The 27,074-nt window shown below is 35.9% G+C and overlaps 1 protein-coding gene across 11 annotated transcripts in view; it reads right to left on the reverse strand.

The window, feature by feature from the left end:
* SOX6 (SRY-box transcription factor 6) overlaps positions 1-27,074 on the reverse strand; it is a 378,055-nt gene that overhangs the window by 150,340 nt on the left and 200,641 nt on the right. For all 11 annotated transcript variants that reach the window (XM_054200766.1, XM_054200763.1, XM_054200768.1 and 8 more), the window contains one exon: positions 515-687. In XM_054200766.1, coding sequence (XP_054056741.1) covers positions 515-687 — 173 coding nt within the window. The remainder of the gene's footprint in view (positions 1-514; positions 688-27,074) is intronic.

Raw genomic sequence — 27,074 nt, forward strand, 5'->3', positions numbered from 1 at the left:
AGTGTATGGGACCATTGTTACACTTTTGTACAATGAGGAAAGGACAGCTCTTTGGACAACCGCATCTTAAAAAACAAACAAAAAAAAAACCTGAACAAAAAAAAACCCCACAACACAAACAAACAAATCAAACCTTACTTGTAGAAGATATTTGAAGGTTTGAGGATGATTAAGGGGTTTTGTTCTATTATTTTCTTGTCGAAAAGAGAAAGCATTAAACAGTGGTTATAGTCTGGCTTATTTGTAGCTACCAAAATTGCATCTCAGTGCAAGAAACAAGAACTGTGAAATCTATCAAATCCCATTTATTCTAGGAAAGAAATTATTTGAATGTCTACACCCACTTTTTTTCTCAAGGTCCTATAATATTTCCTCTTTCTGGAAAAAGATGTCATTTCTGAAGATATTTAAGCTCTTTTAACAAAAAAGATGAAAGGAAACACCAAGCAGAGCGTTGTTTATGATAAGCATTCTGCATGAAACATTTTCAGAGGTTTCTTTCTTGGAGCCTCACCTGTTCTTGCTGTTGGCGAGCAAGGTCCATTTGCTGCCGTTGTTTTTCAATTTGTGAGGCTGCCAGCTTTTTCTGTTCGTCATGGGCAGCCAGGAGCTGCTCCCGTAAGCTGATCAGCTGGGTGATCATAGTAGAGAGCTGTCGCTCTTTTTCTGCCAGGCTTTCTGGTGTACCTAAATGTGCAGGAAAGATGTACTGTAAATATGAGATAGACAATAGTTACCAAGCAATATTCACCAAAAAAAATGGCTGAATCACCAACATGCTTATTTTAAGTGGCAGCTTGAATATATGTATTTTACTAACAAATCCCAAAAGAATCAAGCACATAGCTTTTCTGTGCTCTAAGCAGTGGAGGATATAACAAAAATTGGAGCAGAAAAGATATAGAGTATTTCTTTTTTTTCTGACAGGAGTAATTAACGATGCACTGTGTACAAATCTCTATATCTTTTCCATCTAAATCTGCCCAGTGTGATAAATATGTTCACAGTTTATTAGACATAATTTTCCTTCACTTTGTTGGTTTTTTTCCCCAAGTATGTAAAAATGCTAAAAAAAATTAAAAGACGCTGTTTAAAAAAAAAATTAAAAGATGCTGTTCAGTGGAAGAAACAGTTTAATAGCTTATTGATCATTTCTCTAAAATACCCATATATCTGGTTCATTTGGGTAAATGTAAGCTTTGGTTATGGGATGCATACTAAAAATGAGCTCTACTTGTCCCTAAGAGAAATGGCTAACCTGAGAAAATGGCTTAAAAATTTTCATTTAACTTTCAAAGTTTACTCTACAGAGAGCACTTAATTAATATGAAACTACGGTACATTTATTCTTTGCACTAATGATGCTTAATGGTCTGTTTATGGGTAAATTGCATGGGTCTCCTAAGTAGAGAGTACAGGGTCCTTTTGCAAATCAACCCAAAAATATCCCATCTTACGTTTGAACATATTACTCAGTCACAAATGGCAATGTCAGCTCCTATATTCGAGCCATACACTTTTTCCTTGTGTAGGCATCTCAGACCCACAGCTCTATAAGACGTAATATAACTACAGTAAGGTAGCAGTTCAGAAATATTGGAAGACCATCTGAAAGAGGGTTTAAAGCTGGAAGTGGGATAAATGAAGCAATTTTATGTTGTACAGGAGAACCAAGAGTTAGAGAAGAAGCGAACCAAATCAAGAACTAGTCAGGTCTGTAATCTGCCACGATGATATGAGAAGTGGCACAAAGGAGAGGGTATTCACATACTTCCTTTCCTCCATTCACAATAGAGGACCGTGACAAAGACGTCACAGGACTTTTGAAGAGGAAGAAAACGTGTGAGGAACAGGACCTGGGAGGGAATGGAGAAACTGTCACCAAAATTATGACCTCATCTTCTTCCCAGGAGTAAGATGGGTATCTTCTAAGGAAGAGAAGAAAGAGGTTGACAGGTTTCATAAGGAGAGGGAAGACAAAACGGACTCCTGCCAAGCAGGTGATAAACCCAAGATCTACTGCTTACATCGTGCTATGACGGGACCAATATTATTCTTAAACAGAGTTTCATTTGCAAAAGCAGCATACAAGAAAACCTCTGTCTATAACGACTTCGTATGGAAAAAGAAACTGCATGGTTTGTCATTCACCCTAAATAAACTCCCAGAAACAAATGGTATGTGGTTTTCTGTACATTTCTTAATTGCTTTTAACAACATAAAGTACTTAAAATATTCAATTTCTTAGCCACTATTAACGATCTTTTTTTTTTAAAAAAAGAGCCTGCAACAAACTGATGTTTCAGTACCCTGTAATGCCAAATCTTAATTCAGTATACACGTAACACATGCCTCCAGACTAGGAAAAATTAGTAACTTCTGTTGTAGTAGAAGTTTTAGAAACGGTTAGCAATTTTCTTAGTCACAAGAATGATGGATGCATGAAGCTGAACCTGAAGGACACTCTACTATTCAGATGAACTCGTTGCAAAACCTTTGTGTGATATGCACGACTGAAGCAATAAAACGGTTCTGTGCAAAAAAGCTGTTTCAAAACAACAACAAGAAGAAGATTTTTGAAAGTAAACTTAGGCAGGTACGTGGCCAGGAAAATGTCTGCACTGGAGGTACTGCCTTGCCAGGATCTATTAGCTTGTACTGAGCTCCACACTGTTGACATCAGTTCAGTTATCTGCAACTTCAGTATAGATTTACCTTAACCCTCTTAAACTGTATTATTCATCTTGAAGATTTTGTACCATGGATCAAAGGTCATTTAGGTACTTTTTAATATGTTATTATATACTGAAATTAATTTTCATGGATAAAAGCCTGTTCTGCGAAAGAAAAACTCCCTTGCCCATCGTGACTAGAAGAGATCAACCACTCCACCTATTTTAGAAACCCAATGGGAAGCAACCTGCTGCCTCAAATGATGCTTATTGCCATCCACTGCCGCCTGGGAAACCACAGCTTGAGACTTTCACATCTGTCAAGCAGCTTTGGCATTGTAATGCAGGCTCCTGATCTTACAGTCATAAAATATTTTACACACCCAAAGCAGATATTAATCTCCTGCTCCATTTCCATATTATTCTATATACTTTGTACTTGCTTCATAATATGAGTAGAAAGCTACGACAAAGAGTGCCTACTAAGGCTCCAACATTTGATTGTTTTGTTATGACTAGTTAGAACCATTTGCTATAGTTGCAGCAAATTTATAAGGTCATTTCTTTTTCTTTTTTTCTGAGTTTCATACAATAGCAGGCAGAAGTAACTGTTGTTATTCAGGAATTCATAGTAATTGTTTTTCTTTCCTTTTTTTCCCCCAGAGAAACACATCTGAAATGAATGACCCCATTTAAAGTACTCTACTCTTTAATTTGTACTGTGCTATGTAATCCAACAACAGAATAGTACTGATGACCACAAAACGTACACTGTGCTCCTGGAAAATAACGAGACCTCCATGAAGCTGCAAGACACCTAACCAAACACTGCTCAAGAGAAGAAAAAGCCTAAGATGCAGAATGTTGTTGTATGACAGTGTGTAGGGGAGGTATAATTTAATTTTAGAGTGGAAAATCCCAACCATTATTTTACAGTTTAAATACCAATAAAAACCAACTTGCTCAGAATACAGACCAGATTGAGCTGATCTGGCTGGGCCAAGAGAGGTCATCAGTAGCTGTGTGCCATCATCATCTGTTTTGCATCCACTTATTGCAGCAAGCAGTGAGATTCCTAAACTCATTATCAGTACATAAACTTCTTCTGCTGACTAAAAGAAAATAATCCGTAAATAAAATAAAAATACAGCTATCTGTAAAATGTATTTGCCATAAAAACAGATAAAACAAAGAGCTTAGTAAAAAATATACAGTAAATACGCCAGCTTCCATAAAATATTATATATCACAGCTCGCTCTCTGTTCAAATCCTATTCTCTTACTCAAAAGACAGCAATGCATTTTTTTTCCATGGGGTCTTCCTTATCCCCAAAACACATCTGTCTTGAGTTTCTCTCAGATTTGTCAGGTGGATCAGTGCTCCCCAGGGCCTGCTCCATCTGAAGTATTTTAATTTGACTAAACACCTGATTTATTTTATCTCTCCGATGAGAAAGGCAGTTTGTCTTAATAGAGCCTGTCAGCCTACAGTCCCATTCACAGCAATTTACAGGCAGCCAGGGATGCTGGAAAAGAAGAGTGCTGTGATTCTGTATTTTATCCTCCTCCAGAAAGCACCTAAAAGCAGCTATTCACTGCTACTGCATGTGGCATTTTAGAACTGAATTAGCTTTTTATTCAAGTAACTACACTTGTTGTGAATAGCTTATCTGTAAAATTGCTACATTCACTACTGATTTTATTAACCTTTGGCTCTATCACAAAATGGTCTTCAGTTAGGAAAGACCTTTAAAATTGACACATTTTTCTTAGGGGCCTTTATTTCAGTAACTTCAGATATACTGAATTTGATTCATTGACTCCCTTTACCAGCAGTATTTAAAATTTTGAGTGTTGGTGGGAAGTCGATAGTGTTTAAGGACTTCTTTTTAAAACAAAAATATAACAGTCTCATCAAAAGTTCAGAAAAAATAGTCATTATTTTTGAAAGTCCTTTGATTCTATATTTTTGCCTTTGTGATTATAATCATAAACTGAAAAATAATTTGGTTGTAGCAATATTTTAATTTTTCCTTGTGTGCTTATTGTTTTACCCTTTATTTTTTGTATGGATTGGAGCACAAATTGAAATAAAATGGTCAGATTGAACAGAACTAAGGCATCAAAGAGAACTTTTGAGAAATTCTGGTCACAGGTCAATCTAACCAGGAGTGAGAAAATAAAAAGTAGCTATAAATCTGCTGAAAAAAGAGGAGAGTTCAACTCTTCTCTCTAAATTACATTTAGAAAGAATTCTGCTTGTGGCAAACCCCTACCTTTTAAAACCGATCTCAGTACTACATGATTTCTGGCACACAAAGTAGTAGAAAGATCATCATATATCTTATGATGCATCTTACAAAAATCACAAACATCATCTTGCATTTTATCTACCTGGATTTCTTTAAGCATTGCAAAAAAAGATTAAAAATCTAGTATCTTGTAAGTATAGATACACAATATAACTCTAGTTCCTATATCAATCTCTGGTTTACCACCTTACCACACTTCTATTACCTCTTACTACGTATTCAGTGTATATACAGATGTAGCTGCCTGTCAACAAACACGGGAGGCTTTTCAATGTTAAATTTGGAACTGTCCTTGTGGCAAGTTGTCATGAGATAGAGGCAGAGTAATAACTGCTGGTACGGGAAAAAAATAAGCAGGAATAACAAAAAATAGACTTCTAGACTTACATAGTATAACTTAGACTAATCCCTTTGACACTCAGCAAAAGAAAACAAGATAAAACCACATATTCTATCAAGTGAATAAAAGACAAAATACTGGAGTCATAAATAAGCCAAAAATTTATAGGCATGATCCAAAGCTTGCTGAAGTAGGATTCTTAGCTGTGACACTAAATTACTGTGGGTTCTTGAATGTGCTTGCCTTAGTTTCCCAATATGTACACAAAGTAAAACACTACCAATCAGAGGTTTTTATGCCTGGTTAGTTAATGCTTCTGAAGTGCTTTGAGATCTTTGCATGGAATCTCTACACAGCTGCAAAGTATTATTGGTTCTCTTGAATTCTGTGATTAGTGTAAAGCATGAAAAATATCATGCTTGTTTATGCACTGCATCTAAACTAACTTTTGTCCCATATACTTACAGGAAATACAAATTAATAAATCACAAATGATTACTCCTGTTATGTTTTTAGAATAAACACATAGTGTGACTTTCATGAAATCAAGAGCGAGTAATGCAAGAAAAGTGTGGACTTTGCCAGAAACTAAGAAGGGTTTTAAATCACATAACTGCAGTTCCAAAGTATCATCAACCAAAGCAATTCAACCAACAATCAAAAATGATTTTGAAACAAGTTAAGCAATTTCAGCATTTAAAAAAAAAAAGAAAGCCCTTTAGGAATCAATTCCTCTATTACTTTTGGGGGATTTTTTTAATGGACATTGTTTGAAAAGAAAGCAAAAACACAATGCTAGACATAAAAGAAAGTGTATTTGATCTCAGCTGCCCAGAGATAACCTGGTTAAACCATTCTGTCTAACACGGCATTCTGCAGCACACATCAGATGGGCTGTGATGTCTCTACTTCACAGGCTGTGTCCAGCGTTTAGCATTTACCCTTTTTTGATTGGGTCACCTTTTAAATGCCACAAAATAGGGCAGCAAAAGTCAACAAAAATAAACAGGGAAAACAGAAGAAAGTAACAATCTAATGGAAGGGCTTCGGAGATAAAAGTCACTTTGTGAGGGCTGCCTGACTAAGGAGCCCCCTTGCCATTGCAATAGCATCTAATTTGAGTTCTAACTCCAACAGCAGTTTAAAAAGCTTTCCACTCTAAAGGGCCCCAAGTGCATCATAAAGATAAAGCATTTCAGTAGAAAACAGCCACAAAGACCTCTATTATCTTATCAGTCTTTGGTTACAACAGCTGAACCAATAGGACTAAGTTCTGAATGACTTTTTTTTTCCCCTTCTTTTTATAACACTAGAATACTGGAATTTCTTTATTTCATGATCAGTTAGCAATTGTTGATGTTCCCATATGCTACTGTCCAGTCCTTCGTCAATAAAAAGTTTTATAAATGCTTCCATTGTGCTTTGTAGCATCTCAGTGCAGAAGGCAGCACAGCAAACATGTCCAGCATGCAAACCACACCGGATTTTCTCTTGTGAAGGTGTGAGATTCCTCCCCTCTCCACCCCCCCAGCCCCCTCCGCTTCTGTCTCAAAATGATTCTGTTTTAAGCTTTGAGCAAGGAAAAATTAATAACTTCTATCCATAAACAGTAACAGGAATTAATATTAGGAACTACTGAAAACATTCTGTAGAGCAAAATCTGTGTGTCAGATTTAGAAAAAATCAAAAAATGGCTTAAGTGAGCTATGCTTATGAGAAGGATGAAAATGCTTTACTGACAATCTGCAGGCTTTGTCTTAATTTCACATACATTAAACCTCAGATGCTTAAACCATTTCTTAGGTGGGGGTGATTTGAGATGATCTGCAGAACAGGAGTGTTTCAATACAATCCTAAACTTATCATAGGCCAGACTGTCTTTCCTAGACTAGCCGTAAAATTGTAGGTAGCAGAGTGAAAATGAAATTACCTCAGTGAGGTCGTGGTGATCCTTCATTTTCCCATGTTGCTATGCCCCCAGGCAGGGGAGGGAGAGGATGGAGACCCATGACTCGCTGCACCTCCATCACCACAGCCGCCTCTCTGGCCCTGTGCAAAGTGAGCTGCTGGCAGCTCTCACAGCAAACATCAGGGTCCTGCACCCACCACCATTTAGTTTGGATCATACCAAGGCTTTCGTCCAGTCCACACATAGGTCTTGCCTACCAGGGGAGACAGTACACGTGCAGAAGAGCGATCCGTGCCCAGATCTCTCCCTGACATTGAGCTGGGATGGAGACAGGAGTCCCTGGGCCTAAGCACCCTCACAAGTCCTCACTTTATTATCGCACCTCTGGGTGTTCAGGTTCAACTGTACCCTATTTGATCATCTGAAGCGTCACACTCAGGGGTTTTTCCCCCCTCTCAAAAGAATTTAAAAGGTTTATCCCTTCTGCAGACTTCACAAATCACAGAACAGTTTATTCTGCATTAAGAACAAATACGTCACAGGCACGTATGCAGTAATCTAGCTGAATGTTTCCGCTGAAGACTTGCCATCACCTGATGGCAACTGAGGCAGGCTTACCTGCCTTAGCATTTCCCAGCAAATGCTTGTGCCTTAGCTTTGCTCCTGCAAATAACACCTCTTCTGAGACAATATTTCTTTCATGGCCTTTGACATTTTTTTGATCTCATGTATTTTCCGGACTTTTTGTTCTTGCATTGTTCCTTAGCAATTCTCGAGTGTTTCCTGAGGAATATCTTACATTCAGAGGTTTTCTTCCTTGACCGTTTTTCACAATAGTTCTAATCAAGGCAAACGAACACATTCAAAAGAAAGACACTGCAGAGACCGGATCAACATAAATTCTTCACAAGTTAGTATCAAACAGCTCCAAAACGGTCGAAGTAATCTGCTAGGCAAAGGATCGGATTGAGTAGTGCCTGGTCAGCTCATGGAGCAGCACAACGATACATTGCCTCATTTTTAGGGATGTGATCAATCCACAGTTGAGTCCTAAAATGTAAATCCACATCAGGAATGTAGGAAAGAATGTGATGTTAGCCAGAGCTTCACCCTCCCCCTCCTCTAAACCAGCGCCCAGCAAAAAGCAGAATTCCAACAGATCTCTTGGACTCCTTACTTTCTTTAACACACATGAAAAGAACTCTATCTGACATAATCCTTGGAGGACTTTAACTATGTTTACAGATTTTGTTACTATCTCATATATACAATTTGACTTTAGTATTGTTTGCAATTTAAAAAAAAAAAATAGCCAGTTTCTTCTAATTACTCTCGAATTCTAGAAGAGCTTGTCACCTTACATTCTAAATAATACTAGAAGTACATATTAAGTGTTAATTCAAGTACAAATTAAGTGTTAATTCATGCATGTGCATGTGGAAGAAAGAAGATGACAATTTTTTGAATAAATTATTCCTAGGGTTTTTCAGCAGCAAGTAGAGATTCAGTTATGAATGCTTTAGTGCTTTCACTGGGTTTAGAAATGCTTCATATATACTCAATATGAGCTGTTCAGACTCTACGTGGGAAAAATGTGATAATACTGGATATAAACAGAGAAATACGTATTATACATTGCCACTAAAAACTCACAGGCAACCTGTTCCTGATGAATTAGAATATAATAATATAGCAGAGGCCACAGGCTGTGAGTAATCTGTACAGTGATACAAAAACTAAAATATGATGTAAAGAGAAAAGAAAAATGAGTAGTTTTATTCTGTTAACTGAGAAGACTGTAGCCCAGGGCATAGCACACCAAAATAAAATTAACATGGTGGTGCTATACAGAGAGCAAAATTTGTATTATTAATACTACTATTGACTCTAATGCTTAATTCCAGTGCTTTTAAAGCAAAAAAAATTACAAACAAGAGAGGAGGAAAGGTGGCCCACCCATTTAAGGTACTCACTCAGGACTTGAGAGAGCTTAAAATATATCCTGACCTTCAGTTTCAGTTTTTCCCGTTTAAATCAGATGACAGTACTTCCCTAGATCAGGGAGGGGGAAGGGGAGGAGGATGTTATTCTGATAGGAATAGTAAAGATTCCAAACTGTATTTGTGGGTCATACAACAGAAGGAAATAGTATATTAAAAAATAAAAGATCCAAAGGATAAAAAAGGAATTGGGAATGAATTGATAACAGGAAAAAAAAATCTAACCATCCCGTAATTATATAAAAGTTCCTCTTCTGTAGAAAAACCACACTGAGATGCCAGAAACTGTGTTAATAAGGATAGCTGAAATACTTAAACGTCACAGTAGGAATAAACTTTCAGAAACCTTCTCGGTGCAAACATCCCCACACAGATCATGTTTACCTTTTTTTTTTTTTTTTTTGTGGAAGATAATTAAGTTAGAATGGCACAAGGTTGGTTCACTTTTTCCAATCAGAGAATACACATTAAGCACAAAAAACAACAGCAGGCCAATGTTATGTCTTATTCAAGGACATGAGAAAGTCATAAAAAAGGTTTGAAAGTTAAATCCTGTAACTTTTCTCATTTACAAAGGCTGTACAACTAACTCCAGCCCAATAGTCCTATAGTGCTTTAAGTTCTCACATAACAAAACAGGGCAAGTGTCACTGGGAAATGGAGATAACCAGTTTTTCCTTCTGAAGATGTGACCCAAGTTCTAAATATCAGAAAAATCAAGTCCCTCAGTAACAATGACATTCACAATGCCTGTAGCTTCTTCATTACACTGGAATTAACAACACAGCAGGCCTAATTCGCTCTTCACATTATTTACACATACATGTAGAACCAGAACCTCCAGTAGAAATACCATTTACAACACTATGAGAACTGATCCCCATGTTCCCCTAAACAGTAAGTGAAGCCAGTTGTTCACCTTCCCTATTATTTTATTTCTGAACCTGACTCAAAACACACGGATTCTTTTATCAGCTTTGGCTGAATTTTGTAACTATCAGAAGACCAACAGCAGACATGTCAAAGAGAAGTGCAAAATACCTCATCACTGAACATTATGGAGTAACGTTGGTTTTAATGACATTTTATCTCTCCGTTTCTACAAAATTCACTATATTAGGTACGTAGAAATGTTAGTAAAGAAGCCTATACATACATATATTCTACAGCACTGGTTTTAGGTCTCAGGCTGCTTTGTCCCAACACCATCATTTAATGTACAAGACTGTACACAGTGTTAGAAATTTCAAATGCACTTTCTTATTAAATTCTTACTAAAGAATTATTAAATTCTTACCTCTCTCCATAAGCAGCTCATAGCTTAATGTGAGAATATAGATGTGAAACTGAGAATGAGGTGCTTACACAGAGAAATACAGCCTCACCTTTCACACCAGCTTCAGAGGGATTCCATCACAATGGCATTTTGTCCTATTCATTATTTTGCTTTCTGGATAATTGTTTCAATTTTTTTTTCTCTTCTGAGTCATGAAATTTACTGAACAGAGTTCTACTGCACTAGTAGTGTAACTATATCTTAATTTAGTTAAGGAATGTTTTAGGTGTTTGAAATCAATGGAAAACCCCTACCCTTCATTTCCACAAAATAAGAAAAATATTTTAGTTCTAGATGAACATTTGCACCCGTGCCTTGATATGGAGGAACAGATGGTCTGATACATGAATGCTAAGCCATCTCTAATATTCATATAAACCATTGCAGTAAAAGGTGTAAAATACTTTTTCGTAACTTCCTCTTTTAGACGTGAAATTATATTTTGTTTTGCTTATACAATCATAGGTAATATCTGTTTTTTGGAATTACAATGTCGAGAGTCACAACTGATGACAGTCTCGGGTAAGTAGGATCTTATCAACCAACACGAAAAGATTAGGAGGCTGCTGGAGAAAAAAATGTAAATGGAGAATTCAGGACTGATTTTGAAATTGCTCCATTTCATTGATTGTTCTTTCATAACGGCATACAGCTGGATAAAAATCATTTTGTTTCCATATTCAATTTTAACTTTAACGAGTGATTTTGGGGTACCATGATACTCTTCAAAATGAATCTTATTTTTTTATTATGTAAACATGATACAATTCCAAGGGATCTACACAATTTTTCATTCTTTTTAAACTAGTATTTCTTCCTGTTGTGGTGTAAGTGCAAAAAACCACTTGTTCGGAAGGAAGAGCTCTCCAATTAAAAATTGTATCTTCAATCACAGGGATGAACTGAATATCTGTTCTATCTAATCTTATCCTGGAAAGAGAATTGTATATGTACATGCATAAAAATGACTGGAAGGAAGCTGAGTTTAGAGGAAGGTAGTTTAATATCTCATTTGATGAGTATAGCTCGTATGAATTAGATGACATCAATTTCCCTATATGACAGAACTTATAGTTACTTGCGATTTCATTAGCTGATATTTTCTTTCATAAAAAAGTTCATGATGTAAAAGAAGCTTTTACTTGTTTGTTCAGTCTTCTCACATTGTCTAAACTAGAGATTAATAATGAAAGATGAAAAAGAATCCTATGTTTTAATTAAGTTTTCCATTTTAAACAGCAAGCTACAGAAAAGGAGGTTTTTAATATTTTTTTTCTGGGCTTTTTTGTTTGCTTTTTTTTGTCACAGTATTTGCAGAAATAACATCCTTCTCTTTAAATAGTAGGAATACTTCGCACTTTAATGTCTATAAATACATACATGGGGTAACGGTAAGAAAAGGTGACCTTTGAAGTCCGTACAGCTTTTATGTGTACTCCCGCAGTTGGACGTGTGCAAATCAGGTGAAAAAACGTGCCATTGCTGTATCTTCCTGTGTGGCTAATCTAGTTTTAAGAAGGATGGTGTGGTGCCTTATATTGAACTTGAGCCTCTGTGTACTAGGAAGGTCTATGAGAACAAGGACAGGAATGAGTACTTTCCTCTATGGCTGCAAGGGAAGTGATCCTTTCCATAGGTGCCATTGCAGCTTTTTTATAAACGGGCAAATGGATTTACATATTAGGATTCAATTATCGGAGTTCATTTGCCTTAAAGCTAACACCGAGGATCCCACTCCAAAACACTCTAGGAATCTTGCCTCTCTTCCTATACTCGAAATTGTAACCCAAATGCATTTCGTCTACTGCGTCCAGAATGCACAATATACACAGGAGAGGAGATGTGCCCCTGTGAAATGTACTCTGACTTATGATATCTTGCAGTTACTTTTTATATCTTATTTAATAAGTTACTTCCATGAGTTTTTAGTTAGTAGTTATTAGCTACACCACTCAGAAATGTCTAAATATAAATATGAGGAGTATTAGTACTGCAAGATTTATATACTTTAAATATAAATTTTAATTTTGATCTTAATTACATGTTCATCTTTCATGTCTTACAAATACAAACAAGTATATCAATGAAAAACTTATATTTGCCTCTGAAGATTTTTATTGCCTCTGGTGATAAGTAATGAAGAAGCAAAGTTTATTGCAAAACAAGGACATTAGCATAGCCTGTCTATCATGGAAGCTGTAAAGGAGAAACTTCCTACATCATCTGAGAAGAGACAATTTAGTCAAAAGCCTTTGATATGTATGGAAAAGCAACAACATTTTATACATTTAGAATGTGCCCACAGAAGTCAGTTGAAGGATTTACACTTATTTCAGTGGGCTTTGAAACAGGTCCATTGATATGTTCATTAATAATGGCATTAGGTGGTCAAAATTGGCAGCTTCAGGCTTGTAAATCTGAATATTATTTTAAATTTCTTTGATAATGAAACAGTTATAAATTGAAAGTGCTACTTATCTGCTACACACAACCAAGTAATCTGTAAAACCAATTCAGCAGAGCATACTAATGCTACAAATATGAATTATCTTACGTCTTTTGAAATAACCACAACCTCGCTGTATGGGTATGAGAAACTAAATCCAAACAAGTAAACTATGCTTATTGTTCCCTCAAGGTTGATTTTATAAATAAAAAGAACACATTCCAGAACAAATTAGAATTCTACGACAAGCTGCTTGTGCTCCTATGAAATATGCTACCAAATTAGCAGTCAAGTTTTCTAAATGCAGAAAAACCTCCTAAATCACATTAACCAGAGCACAAAGGAGGTGGCCTACATTTGCAGACTGAAGTTCCACACATATTCTAAGAGTGTTCTGGTATAATTATACGCTAACCACAAGCATGAGTATGTTTAGCCAGATGTTTCTCAGAAACGATTAAAGGTACAGTGGGAAATTTTCTTAATTCAATTTATTTGTATACCTAGTTGATCACAAACCAAAACATTTAACAAAGCCCTTCGCTACAGAACCACTGATAATGAAATTCTTCACAGTCCCAAACCAGAGAGCGGTAAGATGTTATTTTGTTGTGCTTATCTGTGTATTTTACCGTTCAAACACGATCACTCAGAATGAAAAAATAAACACTGCCTATTCAAAAGACTTAATTTAATATTCAAAGGCCTAAACTTAGGCACAGTCTAAAGATAATTAGGAATAGATCTTAAAGCACTGGGAGCACGTAGGAAACACACCAAGAGGTTTTGAATTCCATTATAACAGCATTCTAATTCAATATATTATAAATAGACCTGTGATATATTTAAGAAATTGGGATCCCCTGATTGTTCTTCTCTCCTTAAGAGGAAAAAAAACTTTCCAAGTTGCAATTTTATCATTACTTTTCCTTCATAACAAGACATTGAAACTAAAAACACAAATGAAGAAGCAGCAGGAGCAGGGAAAACAGATTTCTACCGAGACTTCTCTCAATTTGTTTTGAAAGTTAATCATCTTCCTTTTAATGTCCTATTTAAAAAATGAGCTATGTCTGGAAAAACGTAGCTATTGCAACTTGATGCAATGTTTCTGCTGTGTTATCTTAGAAGTTACATCAGTGTAACTGTGAAGCTGAGATACTGCCAATTAAGATGAAGGCTAATTGTGACTGCAAAATAATTTTGCACTTAAGCAATGTATTTTATTGTCATTTCCTCTATATGAATTTTAAATATACATCAAAATTTCAATCTGTCTGCATCTTTAAAGATCTCAGGTATTTTTCCAAGGGATTTCTTAGATGTAGGTGTCTTTGGGCCGGGTTTTTTTAAGGGATCTAGAGGGGTCTTACTATTGCAGACAGATCTATCATCATGTTTTAAAAAATACGTTAAGTATCTAATACCCATTGACTCAGATTTCATATTACACTATTTTAAAAAATTATATAGATATGTCTGAATCACAAAACATCACCTTAGAAGTTTTCAATTCATTTTCATCTGAGGTGGTTCTATGCACAGTGGACGCTAGAGCCATGGAATATCTTCCTAAAAGACGCCATGGCCTCAAAGTTTCATATAGGCTCAAGGGAAGACTGGACAAGTATTTGGAAGGGGGAAGAGAGATCTAGTTGACTGGTACAAAATAAACAAATTACATTAGGATCAGGAAATCCCTGGAATGGAAAATAGTCAGATGCTGGGATAGTGTTAGTGTGAAAGTATCGGCTTTCCCTGTTCTTCAGTGTTCCTGTGTGTCCATTTATGATTACTGCTGGAGTCAAATGGAAGTTTGGATGTTTTTTCATCTTTACACCAAAGATTTCCTTTCCATTTTTTTCTCTGGGTTCATGGGTAGCGGCTTTAGCCCTTCAGACACAGAATTTGATGCTTTCTTAATTAAGATTTATTTTCCCTGTATGAAACACAGTCATAAATGGAAATACTGTCAAAGAACTGATGAAGGACACGGGGTATTTAGATATCACTTTCTAGAACTCAGCACTTTGGTAACTTCAAAGTAGCAAGGACTGCATTCAATTAGAAATTTTCGAATTCTTCCTTGGAGCTTTTCCATTATTGGCTTGATATGCAATAGCAAAGATGACATTTTTCTCCTTTTGTGTACCTTAAATGTTCTGCATTTAGGGAGCCTCAGCAGCTTGCAGTAAGCTTTCAGTTATATCATGGACTCAATAGATACAGACAAAAGTCCATATAAGATGACCAGCTGGGATAAGAGGATGAACGAGTACTAATTTGACATGTAAAGACAATACAGAAAATACATTTATAAGGCAACACTCACACACACACACTTATTCACTTTTATTTCCCTACGCAAAAAATAAAGATTTTTACTAACTGGAGTACTCAGTATTGCTGTAGGTATTAATTCAATGTAGATACTTTAAAAGGAGAGACTTTCTCAGTTACTTAACCAACTGCACAACTCTACGCCTTCTATGACACAGCTAACACTGACAAAAAAGAGCACTACTGTAAAAGCCTGAATAGGTGTGCATGGCTAAAGCATTACCTAATTTACCAACTAACCTTCTAATTCTCACAGTATCATTTAACCATTTCATATCTTCTAGCTGTCAGTCAAGAACATTAAACAAATATCATATATCTTGAGTTCAGGAACAACAGAAAACGAACTCTTTCAGAACTCCAATGAAAAACAGCATGCTAGTTTTGTTTAAAAAAAAAAATACACACCTCGCAGAGGCTGTTAAGGACCATCATAGAAACTGAGTCTAGAAATGTTGCCGTTTCAGACAGTAGCCACAGTCTGAGCTCTGGCAGTGGTGATGCCAGCTGGTCCACGGGATCTGACTTTGATCAGTGAAGAGCAGTGTTCTCCTTTTGCAGATCACACTCCAAGCGTTGGAGTGGACCTATTGCAAGGAACACTTTTCTCCTTTGTGAAGACTATTTCATTAAAACAAGTTAAACAACGTTCATTTTCATTACATAAATCTTCAGTTTTCCCTCACTTCCAAATTTGAGCTTTATATTAATTTCTATATGTTTAATGCATTCAAACATCTTACACAGGCATAGTTATCATAATGTAAATTTGATAATTCGTAAATTCAGCCGATGTGCTATATTAACACCTATATTTTGTCACGGGTGATTTGCTGATTATCACCATAGCCCTTGTCAATAGTTGTAATTATAATTTAGAACAGTGTTTTTCTCAGTGTTTGTTAGCACTATACACATGGAAGGGAACAGAAAGAGGCAAAGTGAGAGATTTACCTGTCTATGACATGAACTAAACTCTAGCTCTGTGTGGAGACTTACTAGGGGTTTTCCGGGTCAGCAGATGGAGAATTCTCACTATGGCCTGCTCACAGACAGTTCTTAGCACCAAATGTTCATATTTGCCTGATGGTGGGATATGTTATCTGAGAGTATGCAGAGAGACCCAAAGTGCCTTTGTTATCTTGTTAACTGTTATCTTGAAAAGTGGCAGACCGTAACCTGATAGGCTAAAGTATTTCTCTTTTGAAAAATCCTTACATTTCAGAAGTAGTGGGCACCCTTATCTCTGACTGAAGTCTGAGAGACCCAAAATTACACTCCAAGACCCTTGGGAGGTGAAGAAAACAACAACAAAATAGAGAAGAGGGTTAATTAATTTATGGATACATCCCGAAGCAGGAATCCTCTATTCACTACAGCCCCTAAAAGAAAATCCACAGTCATCCTGTGACTGTTGCAGAATCTCAACAATACACGGGCAAATGGATCCTGGCACCAGAGTAAAGACGCAAAGGTAACAAGAAGTTCTTTCAGTTACAAGTTAGAAGGAACCCTATGATTCTTAATGAATCTGAAAAAAATAAACAACACAACAGTTATGCCCATTTCATTTTCTTTACCTTCCTTAGTAAACCTCTGTTTGTATTCCTTTGATGTTACCAATCAAAATTTGAAGTCTCTGTAAGCTTTCTCACATTTAGAAAAACTTAAGTTGTACAAACCTACCTAAAATGTCTGTATACACTACGCTGGCTTTTGAAATCCTGCAACTTGAGTGCATCACCTGCATTTTAACAGTAAATTTTAGTTTAGTATCTGTAATAAGACTGTATTCCAGCTTCCAGAGAGAACTACAATTGTCTAGTGAACAGTTACATCAATGATCAAATCCCATAACTAAATTTCTAAGTATGGTGAACCTTGATTGTAAATAATTTTCTGATCTTGGGGGTTAAAACTGCAATCTTATTTCAACAGAACACATATGGGGCATATATCAATCTACAGCATTTCCAAGTCAAAACAAATGCAAAAGATGTATCTTCACATATAGTAGTATGTTTAAAAATGTCGGAAATGTCAACCGCTTACATACTTTCGTATTATCCCTAATTAATACAAATTGCATTTAATTTCACATTTAGTAAAACATATTGCTGCCCAAAATAAGGACTATAATTTTTATCAGCAATTATTATTACTGATGTATCAACACAATTATTTAAATTCAATGTATATAGAGGCAGAATCCATTTACAGTTTTTGTTCCCTCTGTGCTTCTTCCCTAATTTTTGTGGCTTGGAGCTCCTCCAGATGCTGTCTCTGACTTTGTGGTTTTGTATTTGAGATCCCGTCTCCTGATTCATGGCATTCCTTGATTGACAAACAGATTCAGATATGAAAACAAACAGTTACCTGTATATAATCTGCGTCTGACAGCTGCACTGCTAAGTTTTCCATTCGTGGTGAACCTACTGTTTCAGATTTTCCCCTTTTCTTGGGTCTCTGAGTCACTGTGTTTACCAAGCTATTCAATAACTGGTGACATATGTGATCTCCCCACTGCAAGCTGCACTGATGCAGAGGATTTTCCTTTTTTTCCTCCCCCTTCATAAACTAAATTATTTAAAAAACAACATGGGGTTTTGTATTTCTAAACTGATGTGCCTCCTAATTGAATGCAGAACACTTTCAAACTATTTTCCATTAGAGGCCCACTTTTTTTCTGATTTTAATGCACAGTATAATACCTTCATTGGTAGAATAAAATTGTTTGACTAGAAGTAAAACCTATTATTATATGCTTTTTTAGCGGTTTTGTCTTGTATAATGTAGGATGAATTATGTAAAACATACCAAACAGGATACTCTACAAGCTGCTACTTGCATGCTGCAAACAATCACAGTTTCTCTGATAGACTGGGACTTAGCATCTTAAAATTCCTGTGGAAATCAAGTGCATTTTAAGTATGGGGTTTGATTATTTAATCAGACAACTTGCATTTTGCCCTGGCTAATTTAGAAGGCTGATAATATTTTACTCATAAAATAATTGTGCACCTGTTGTGATGGAAACCTATTCAAACAAATCTTAATAGACATGAGGATTCATTCCCAACATGAGTGTGTTAGCCTCTCATTACTGCTGTCTACGGGGCAACAAATTTTAAACAGCTATTGAGCAGGTCTCAGCTTAATCTTGTATGACTCTTAAAGAATGTTTATGACAACGTGACTAACATTAAACTTTGTTAATTCATATCGATACAGAACAAGGTAAGCATTAGGATATGTGGGTCATGTGAGTCAAACTAACAGTAATGTAAAGAAAAAAGGGAAAGAAATAATATGTATATAACAACAGGATTTTAGTTTGAGAGCTAATGACAAAGAACCATTTCTGATCAAGCTGCCTGGGTATAAATCTACTAATTTTATTGACAGAGGGTAATATCTACAATGAACTCATGGAATCAGGGCAGGCTATGTCCATAATAGATTTCTGCTTCTGTTTCCTCTGTTCAAATAAATTTCCTATGGGAACTGTTTCAATATAAAACTCTTAATTTGCTTTACAATTCGTATATTCATATTAATTGACGAGACTTCATCTTTTTATTGTTTTTGAAAATTGTCCCTATTGGCAAATCATGCCAGAACCAAAAAAAGTTGGAGGGAGGGGAAAAGAGAGAAATTATTACTTTAATCCAAAATAAATATTTGGGGAAGCGCTAGATGGGAGACAGTGAGTTGAGACCAACTCACTCACCAAGTAAGAGGGCAGTATTGTGAATGATCTGATTGGAGCAAGGGGATCCTGATTAGCCTGAAATCACTTTAGTGTTGCCAGGAGGAGGTGAAAACAAGGAAAATGAGCCAAGTTTGGCTAGATCTGCCCTTCGGCAGAAAACTGTCAGATGTCATTGGTCAGATCTGAAGTGAGGTGACACAGTTAGACAAACCAAGACCTCTTGAAAAAAATACTCATAGTTAACCTCTTCCAAAGGGTCATCTTGTTTAGAGAGGGCAAGGACAACCCTTCTTGTATTTCTTCTGCTGTTCCTCATTGAGCTTAGGCTTTTGAGGCAGTGGCTGTGTCAGGTTGCACATTATGCTCTTGCTATTCTCAGTTGCACGTGAGTTTCCCAAATGCACTCGTACTTCATTTTTCCTTAGTACTAATGCTATGATGTCCCTTAAGTTTTACAGATGACATTTCTGAGCCACCTCTGGGTCCAGAGTTCGTAAATTTCCCAGTAAGCTATTTTTACATATCTCTTAAGAAAAAAATATCTGATATCTTTAATAGCATCGGGATGTTCTCATTAACACACAACGTCCAGACATCAAGACCCCACTTCAAGACAGACTCCCTATTCAGAAAGGGAGTTTAAAATCAACTGAGGCAAAAAGGATTGCCACAAAGGTTCTCATTAATCGGTGCCAAAGTTTGATGCTGTTCAGAATACAGATATTGTGTGCAAAAGATTTATTTCTAAATTAACTGCAGAGAAGGGTGAGGAGAGTGACCAAGTACAGAACAGCTTTCATATAAGGAATAAATAAATATATTTTCACTTTTCAACCGGGAGAAGAGACAACTGAATGTAGCGTAACAGAGAAGATGAACGGGGAACAACCGTTCCACATCCCTTATAATACAAGATCTAGGGCACAGCTACAAGGTACTAGGTTCAAATATGCAGCATATTGTTAACTGCTGAGCTTATCCCCACAGGCTTTCCAGCTGTCTATTAAAGGGTTCAAAAGCGATTGGACATGTTCATAGACGATAATTCTATCAAGGGCCATTAAACCCGAATGTACCACCTCTGAATCAAGAAGCCCATTAATCATATTTCGTGGGAAAATGGAAAAATATATTGAGGAAATTTTACTGTATGTTTGCCCTTTCCTTACACCCTTCCCCAGGCTGGTCAGTATCCATAGAGACAGAACACTACAGGAGAGCATGTTCTTTATATCTGACTCTTAAATCAAGCATTTGCTTAATATGAAACTCCTGTGACAAAAGACTGATAAACAGCTTTCTGCAGAATCCAAATAGATCACAAAATTTCAGTCCTTTCAGTACTGTGGCTATATGCATCTTTCTAGATAAATGCTTGCATTCATTAATTTGTTAGAATTAATATGAATACAGCACCAAATAGCCAAAGGCACCGAAGCATGGCGAAACACAAGAAATGGAGCTTCCACTCTTTGCAGTGCAAACTCCTACGTATGCACTTGCTTTTTCATATGAAGTTGTACATTTGTTGTCAGTAGAAGTTTTATTTTGTTAAAGGTAAGCAACTTTGCTGGTGCCTAAGCTGGGATTTGAGTTAAAAGGAAATTTGCCACTGACATCCAGTGTCAGAAGAGAAGGCCTTAAGGTCCAAGTAGGGGTAAGTTTCTTCAACATAGAAGCCTTTCGACTACAGTTAAAGATTCAGTATTATTAAAGAAAACAATTACTGATATAGTGAAAATTAAAAATAGATATATATAGTATCGAAACAACTTACTAACAGAAGAAAATGGCATATTTTGGAAGAAAAAGTGAAGACCTACTTGTAATTTTTGATTTATATTCAAGCCCTGTTCTGCTAAAAAACCAAATGGCATTTGAAAAGAAACACATTTTAATACTGTACATTTTATTGCCACTATTGGTACAAAAGAAGAATGGATCAAATTTTAGAAGGCAGTTTTTTCTAATGTGCCCAATAAATGTATTGCTGTTTCAAGTTCCTTGTTATTAGCATCATTATCCTTCTTATTCCTTTTTCTCGTGAACACCTGATACTATTTCTTAGTACACCATTTGGGACACAGTTCACCAGAAAACAGCATATAAGTGAGCTGTCCCATTGATTTCCGTGTAGTACAGCGTTCATATATTTAGCTCTGAATCGTTAAGCTTAGAAACAGACTGGTAAGGTAAAAAAAATATATAGATATATGTGATTGCAGTTAAGTAACAAATTAATTCTGTGCCTGGAAATATACTGCATGCATCCTGGTTGATATTATTTCTAAAATGTATTCAACAATATGGAAAACGTGATTTATGTGAAAGGTTGATTACAATGTAATTTATAGTTGTGGATTTTTAAGAACTAGAAACGGTAATAGTCATTAACTTTTAACATTAGAAGCAGGCATGATTGTGATAGGTGCCACTGAAATATGACCCTCTGACCAAAAGATCAGAGCAACAAAAATGTTGATCTTTCTTTGCGCTAAGTACAGCTTTAATCCTGCCAAGACTTACATGTAGATAATTTAAATAATAGCACTCTGTACAGTGAGCAGTCCCATTCATTTCCACAGAACTACCCTCTGTCTGTCCAGTTTGGGGTTTGTCTATTTAAATCCAGAATCTGGAGAAAAGTATTTAGTATATATAAAAAAAATCAATATGACATATGACCATATAGTTTAATCTAGTTCACACAAGTGATTAGTCTAACTAATTATATCAGTATCTTAATCATAACAAATAGATACAATGGGGCATGGTTAAGTTTAATCAAAATATTTTTATTTTGAAATCCATTAACTTTTTCAAGCAAATCAGACCAAAGAGTATGCAAATATTAACTGTTGAAAGTGATTCTGAAATACTCAGTCATTCAAAAAGGCACGACTTAATTTAGAAGGTCAGGTTAGACCTGGAAATGTAGCTTTTGTAACACATTACACAAAATGCTAATGACTTGAGAAATGGTAAAACAAAAATATCCCTCTGATTTGGAGAGCTACAACATAAAGCTAAACGTACCACTTCATTGGATTATGGTAATAAATACATTATGAGAAACCTTTATAGCCTGTGGTATATTTCTAATCAGGACCAATTTCTTAAGGATTTGGGTGTAGGGGTTCTGGGTTGCGTTGTTTTTTATGTTTTGCTGGATGCTTTCATTGGTTTCACTAATTGGAACCAGTTGATCCTTTTTCCTGTGTATTGATTTTTTTAAATCCTAGCACTTAACAATGATTCTAATGTATCATAACACTTTAGACCTTAATCATATAGCAGGGCTTTTGCTTGTAGCTTTTGTTTGAGTTTTAATTAAGAAGACCTTGTGTCTCAAAGCCTGAGCTGGGTTTTTAATTGCTAGTATGTATATCACACAGACTTCAAAAGAAATAAAATATGTTTATAACAGAGAGCACAAAGGAGAGCTTTGAAATGTCTATAGCCATACAAAGTGACATAATTAAAAACCTCTGAGTGCCTCTGTGATATAAGACTTATATATATTTATTTATACATATTTATAAGACAGACGGCTATATACCCTTAGAATTCATGAGAAAGAAATTTCAGCAATTATACTGAGAAATAATTACTGCAAATATAGACTACGGTGTTGGTCAGGGCTACAGGAAAACATCAGATTTATTTTCCTCAAACTGGTCTTCACATTTGATATAGTGCACTAAGAAATACCCGAAAGCTTATCTGTGAAGACAAATTTTATAAAATGGAAGCAAAAATATCATTTTAAAATGTTTTGTAAATCATGCATATTTTAAGAAAAAAATTATTTCACTGTAAAAAACACAGAAACCATAACTTTCTCAAGGATTCATTCATGCAGAACTCTCTCCAAGACTATTCCAGAAATGGATAGTGTTAAATTACTAGATTCAAACAGTTGTGCCTCACTGTTCTCTTCCAGTCATTAATGCACACACAAAAAAAGCTCCTAGAAAACACCTCTTTCCATCTCTCATGTGTTCTAAATAGCAGGGACATCTTACAAGGACAATATCACAAGTGGGTGAAGTTGCTTCACTTTACTAAATTCAACATTTCGTAAGAAACAGGCATGCTGCCTCCCACCTATCTACAGATTTTGAGGTCATTAAACGTGTATATGTCACAGGAAATAGGAGTTTTAGGCTCTCTGTAATAAAGCAGCAAATATAAAAGGGGAAGGAATAAGCACAGGAAACATAATGCGAACAGCCTTCTCTATTGGATAAAGCTATGGACATCAATCACTATCCTTCCCAAAATAGAGTATACTGTACAAAGACAGCATGTGACATTCAAGTCACAATGCCTATAAATATAGATAGTCCCAGTTGTAAACACCACCAATGGAAGCCAGAGAACTAACCTGCAACACAGTAGCCGGTGACCTGGGAGTCACTCTTCTATAAGACTGCTAGACCAATTCTGACCCTTTCTCGATAACATCATTGCTTAAGTTACTTAAAGACTGACCTTTCTTATTTGATCTTCAAAGACCCTGCACGCTGAGAAAGACCATTGCAGGCTATTTCAGTAGGACAACTGCCTGATGCATGCAAGACTACGCTATTCCAGAGATTTATATTTGGAACAGAAACAGAAAACTTAAAACAGACTCTGTATAGTGATAAATGATGCTACTCTGCCTAGCTGTGGCTGCTGAAGAAAAACTAGACAACTAAGCAACAGAAATACATGCAGCGAGGGAGGGTGAGGACAGAACTCTGCGCACCCAAGTATCTGGAAATTTAGAGAAGAGTCCTGCACCACTTTGTTTATTTCAAGTACATGATAACAAAAATTAGAATGAAAAGTATTTCCTGATCCTAATTTTTATACAAAAAAAAACCCAACACTGCAAAAGCCGGACATAAGCCTAACAAATTGCTTGTGTACCTTAAATAAACGTATTTGCATGTACACACTGGCAAATAGCATACAATCAAATGATTTGCATGGGCAGCTGTGGGGTTTTTTCCAGGTGAGCAGGTCATTTAACTCAGCTCAACTGCTTCATAGACCTTTGAAAATTTGACCTATGTGTTTCATTTATAAACATATCAAATGAACAAGCAGACTTATTTAACCACTGGAATTTGGCTACAAAGCATTCTGCCAAATGCTCCTCTGAGTTTCATGCAACCTCCCTGAAGTCAATGGCTTGTTTGGCTGGAATTCAAGGAAGAATCTGGACCATTATCAATAACTGAAATCCTAATAAAGAAACTCAGAAAAAGCAGTTTTACAAATGAATCACACTAGGCAAGAGTAATTGTGAACAGGAACAATCCCACTTAGAGAAAAAATAAATGATTCACTGTTTGTTACTTTTGTATTGGCTTCTATTGTTTGAATTAATAGATATAGTTTATAATTATATCTTGATTAACACTATTGTGTTCTAAATATAGAAGGTAAAGCAAGAAAATACCATTTTTATTTGTTTCTCTCAGCCAATTATCTTTTCTTCTCATCTATGTGCTTCCCAAACATGAATAGAAACAGTTTATGTCAGTGGTACATTTTTTTTTTCTGCTTTCATCCTTTTTTCTGGCACTGATTCTTAGCGAACTGCCTTCCCACAACCAAGATGCTAGTCTTTCCCTGAAGGGGGGAGGGTTGTAGTTGCACAGACCCAGAGGAGGAGTATGTGCTCAGGTTATCCTTAGCAAGAACAACGCCTTCTCTCTAGAATAAACAACTCCCAGTAACAGTCAGTGCAAAGAGCAGTTCCTCACAGGACCACACCTCACTTCCTTATAATCAAGATTTTTTTCCCCTAATGACCTCATTTATTTATTTTTACTGCATCGCTTCCTGTCTTTAAGTTAGGCTCTCGGTAATATGAGCAGAAAGTCTGCAAAATGCCAAAAATATCAACCAGTTAAATAAATTGATTTAGAATCTGATGGAAATTAAGGAAAAATATATTTGACCTCCCAAAGACGACACATTTTTAAAAGTAGTTCTTTCAGACCTCAGCATGCCGTGCCAGTTACCTAACTGGAAATTCATTCAGCACTATGAAAATGAACTTTGTGATTCGGAAATCTACCACCTAGAACACTGAAAAGATTTTTTTTCAAGTATGCTTCTTTGGCAGATTAAAATTCTCTCTGGTTCCCCTACTTTGCTTTATTTCCTTTTTGTAATCTGGTTTTCATGCTGCCTGGGGCTAGATTGGTGGGGCTTTGGTTTTTTTCTTTCTGAGATGATTTAAGGCACACGAATGCTAATATGAGTTAATACCAGGCTATTAGGTTGATAGTGATTTTATCAGCTAGGAGCTAAGCAGCCTGAAGGAGCCCAAAGGAAAGGAGTCCCACTTCAGACCTGCCACTACCCCTGCTATATAACTCTGCACCTTGTTTTCTTCTTCTGTGAAATGACACTAATGTCTTTGTCAAAAGGTTTGAATACTGTAAAATGCGACATAACAGCAACCATCATTTGTCTTCCTTGTTTGTGTATGCTTTTTTGTATTTTTGCCTGTTCATGAAAAAATGTTAAATGCAGTTGCAGTAGCAAAGATTCAGTATTGCGTCTTGCTGGAAGTCAACTAGTAGTGGAGAGGAACACTGCAGACATTCATACCACTGAGGGGTAGGTTTCTAGGGATGAGACACAGGAAATAAGTTGTGGAAACTAACTGAATGACACATAAGTCTGATAAGCTTAATCAAGTGATCCTTTTTCTACAGCTAATAGGCTATACCCCCAGAAAAGGAAGCTGAATGAGTTGAAAATTCTTCCAAATCTGAGTGAGAATGCTTTGTAGGTAGATGAGAAAAGGGTTAGGAGCAATAACTCTACCCGTTCACTCTGCAGTGAATTTATATACTAAGAAAATAGGAGGAATAACATAAATCCAGAAAAACGAACTCTTTTTTTTTTTTTTGTTAATAAATGAGAGCTCATGAAAAAGCTTTTTGTGCCATATAAAAGAATAAAGAACATTATTCTGCATTGTTAGAGTTCCCACCTCTTTTAATTTTGATTCACTAATAGCATTCAAGTAGTTTCTATTTAAAGACTAAGTAGCTATATTGTGCAATTAATGGACAAACTAGCATTCAATGTTTTCCACACTATTAAGAGACAATATGGCTTTAAATAGAATGTGATTTCGAGACAGAATTTTGTTGGAATTTATTACAGTCAATTTTAACATGTTCCTGTAAAACTGCATACTATATTTCTGCCACTGACATTACTATAGGATTTCTTACCTGCCTAATATAAACGCACTGTCATAATTCTACAAAAAAAATCCAACACATTTTGGTCCTGAATCAGCTGAAGGAACCAACTATAACTTACTTATTAAAAAGGGCCAATTGTTCATCTATTTGTATGATAAAAAATTTGAACTATCTTAAGTTTCCCTGGTAGAAATGTAAAACTCTAAGCATCAATTTTCATCAAATAGCATCTCTCTTCTTTTGGTTTTGTTTGGGTTTTTTTTACACTAGTAAAGATCTATTAGTAGATTCTTTATTTGTCCACATATTCATAGTTGTAATTTAATAGAATTATACCAATGAAGAGAAATAAATTGTAGATACCTTGTGTATTCCTCAAACATGCCTTATGACCCCTTCTCGCAGCATAAAGAACCACCTTTTTAATTTGTTGCTTAATCAATAACACTGAATTTCTTCTCACTAAGAAAATCCATGGAAGAATTGATGGGTGGGGAAAAACAAGTTTTCTACATAGTACTTAATTGTCAACAGGATTCCACTTTTACTAGATTACTGGTTCAACAAATTTTGGAAATACTGGAAAGCACTGTCTATATAGGCAATAAAATGCACTGATTTCAGTAGGTCCTGAATTTCATCCAGAGCTGTCTTTCTCTGCATGAACATAAACAAATATTTTTTTCCCCCCAACTTTGAATCGAAGAGTTAGAACAGTATTCACACAATTACCCCCCTTTTATAATCTGAAAGCAGTTTCTACATACAGTTTATGCAACTGGGA

This window comes from Rissa tridactyla, chromosome 4 (genome assembly GCF_028500815.1).
Source record: "Rissa tridactyla isolate bRisTri1 chromosome 4, bRisTri1.patW.cur.20221130, whole genome shotgun sequence".
In the NCBI taxonomy this organism is placed as follows: Eukaryota; Metazoa; Chordata; class Aves; order Charadriiformes; family Laridae; genus Rissa; species Rissa tridactyla.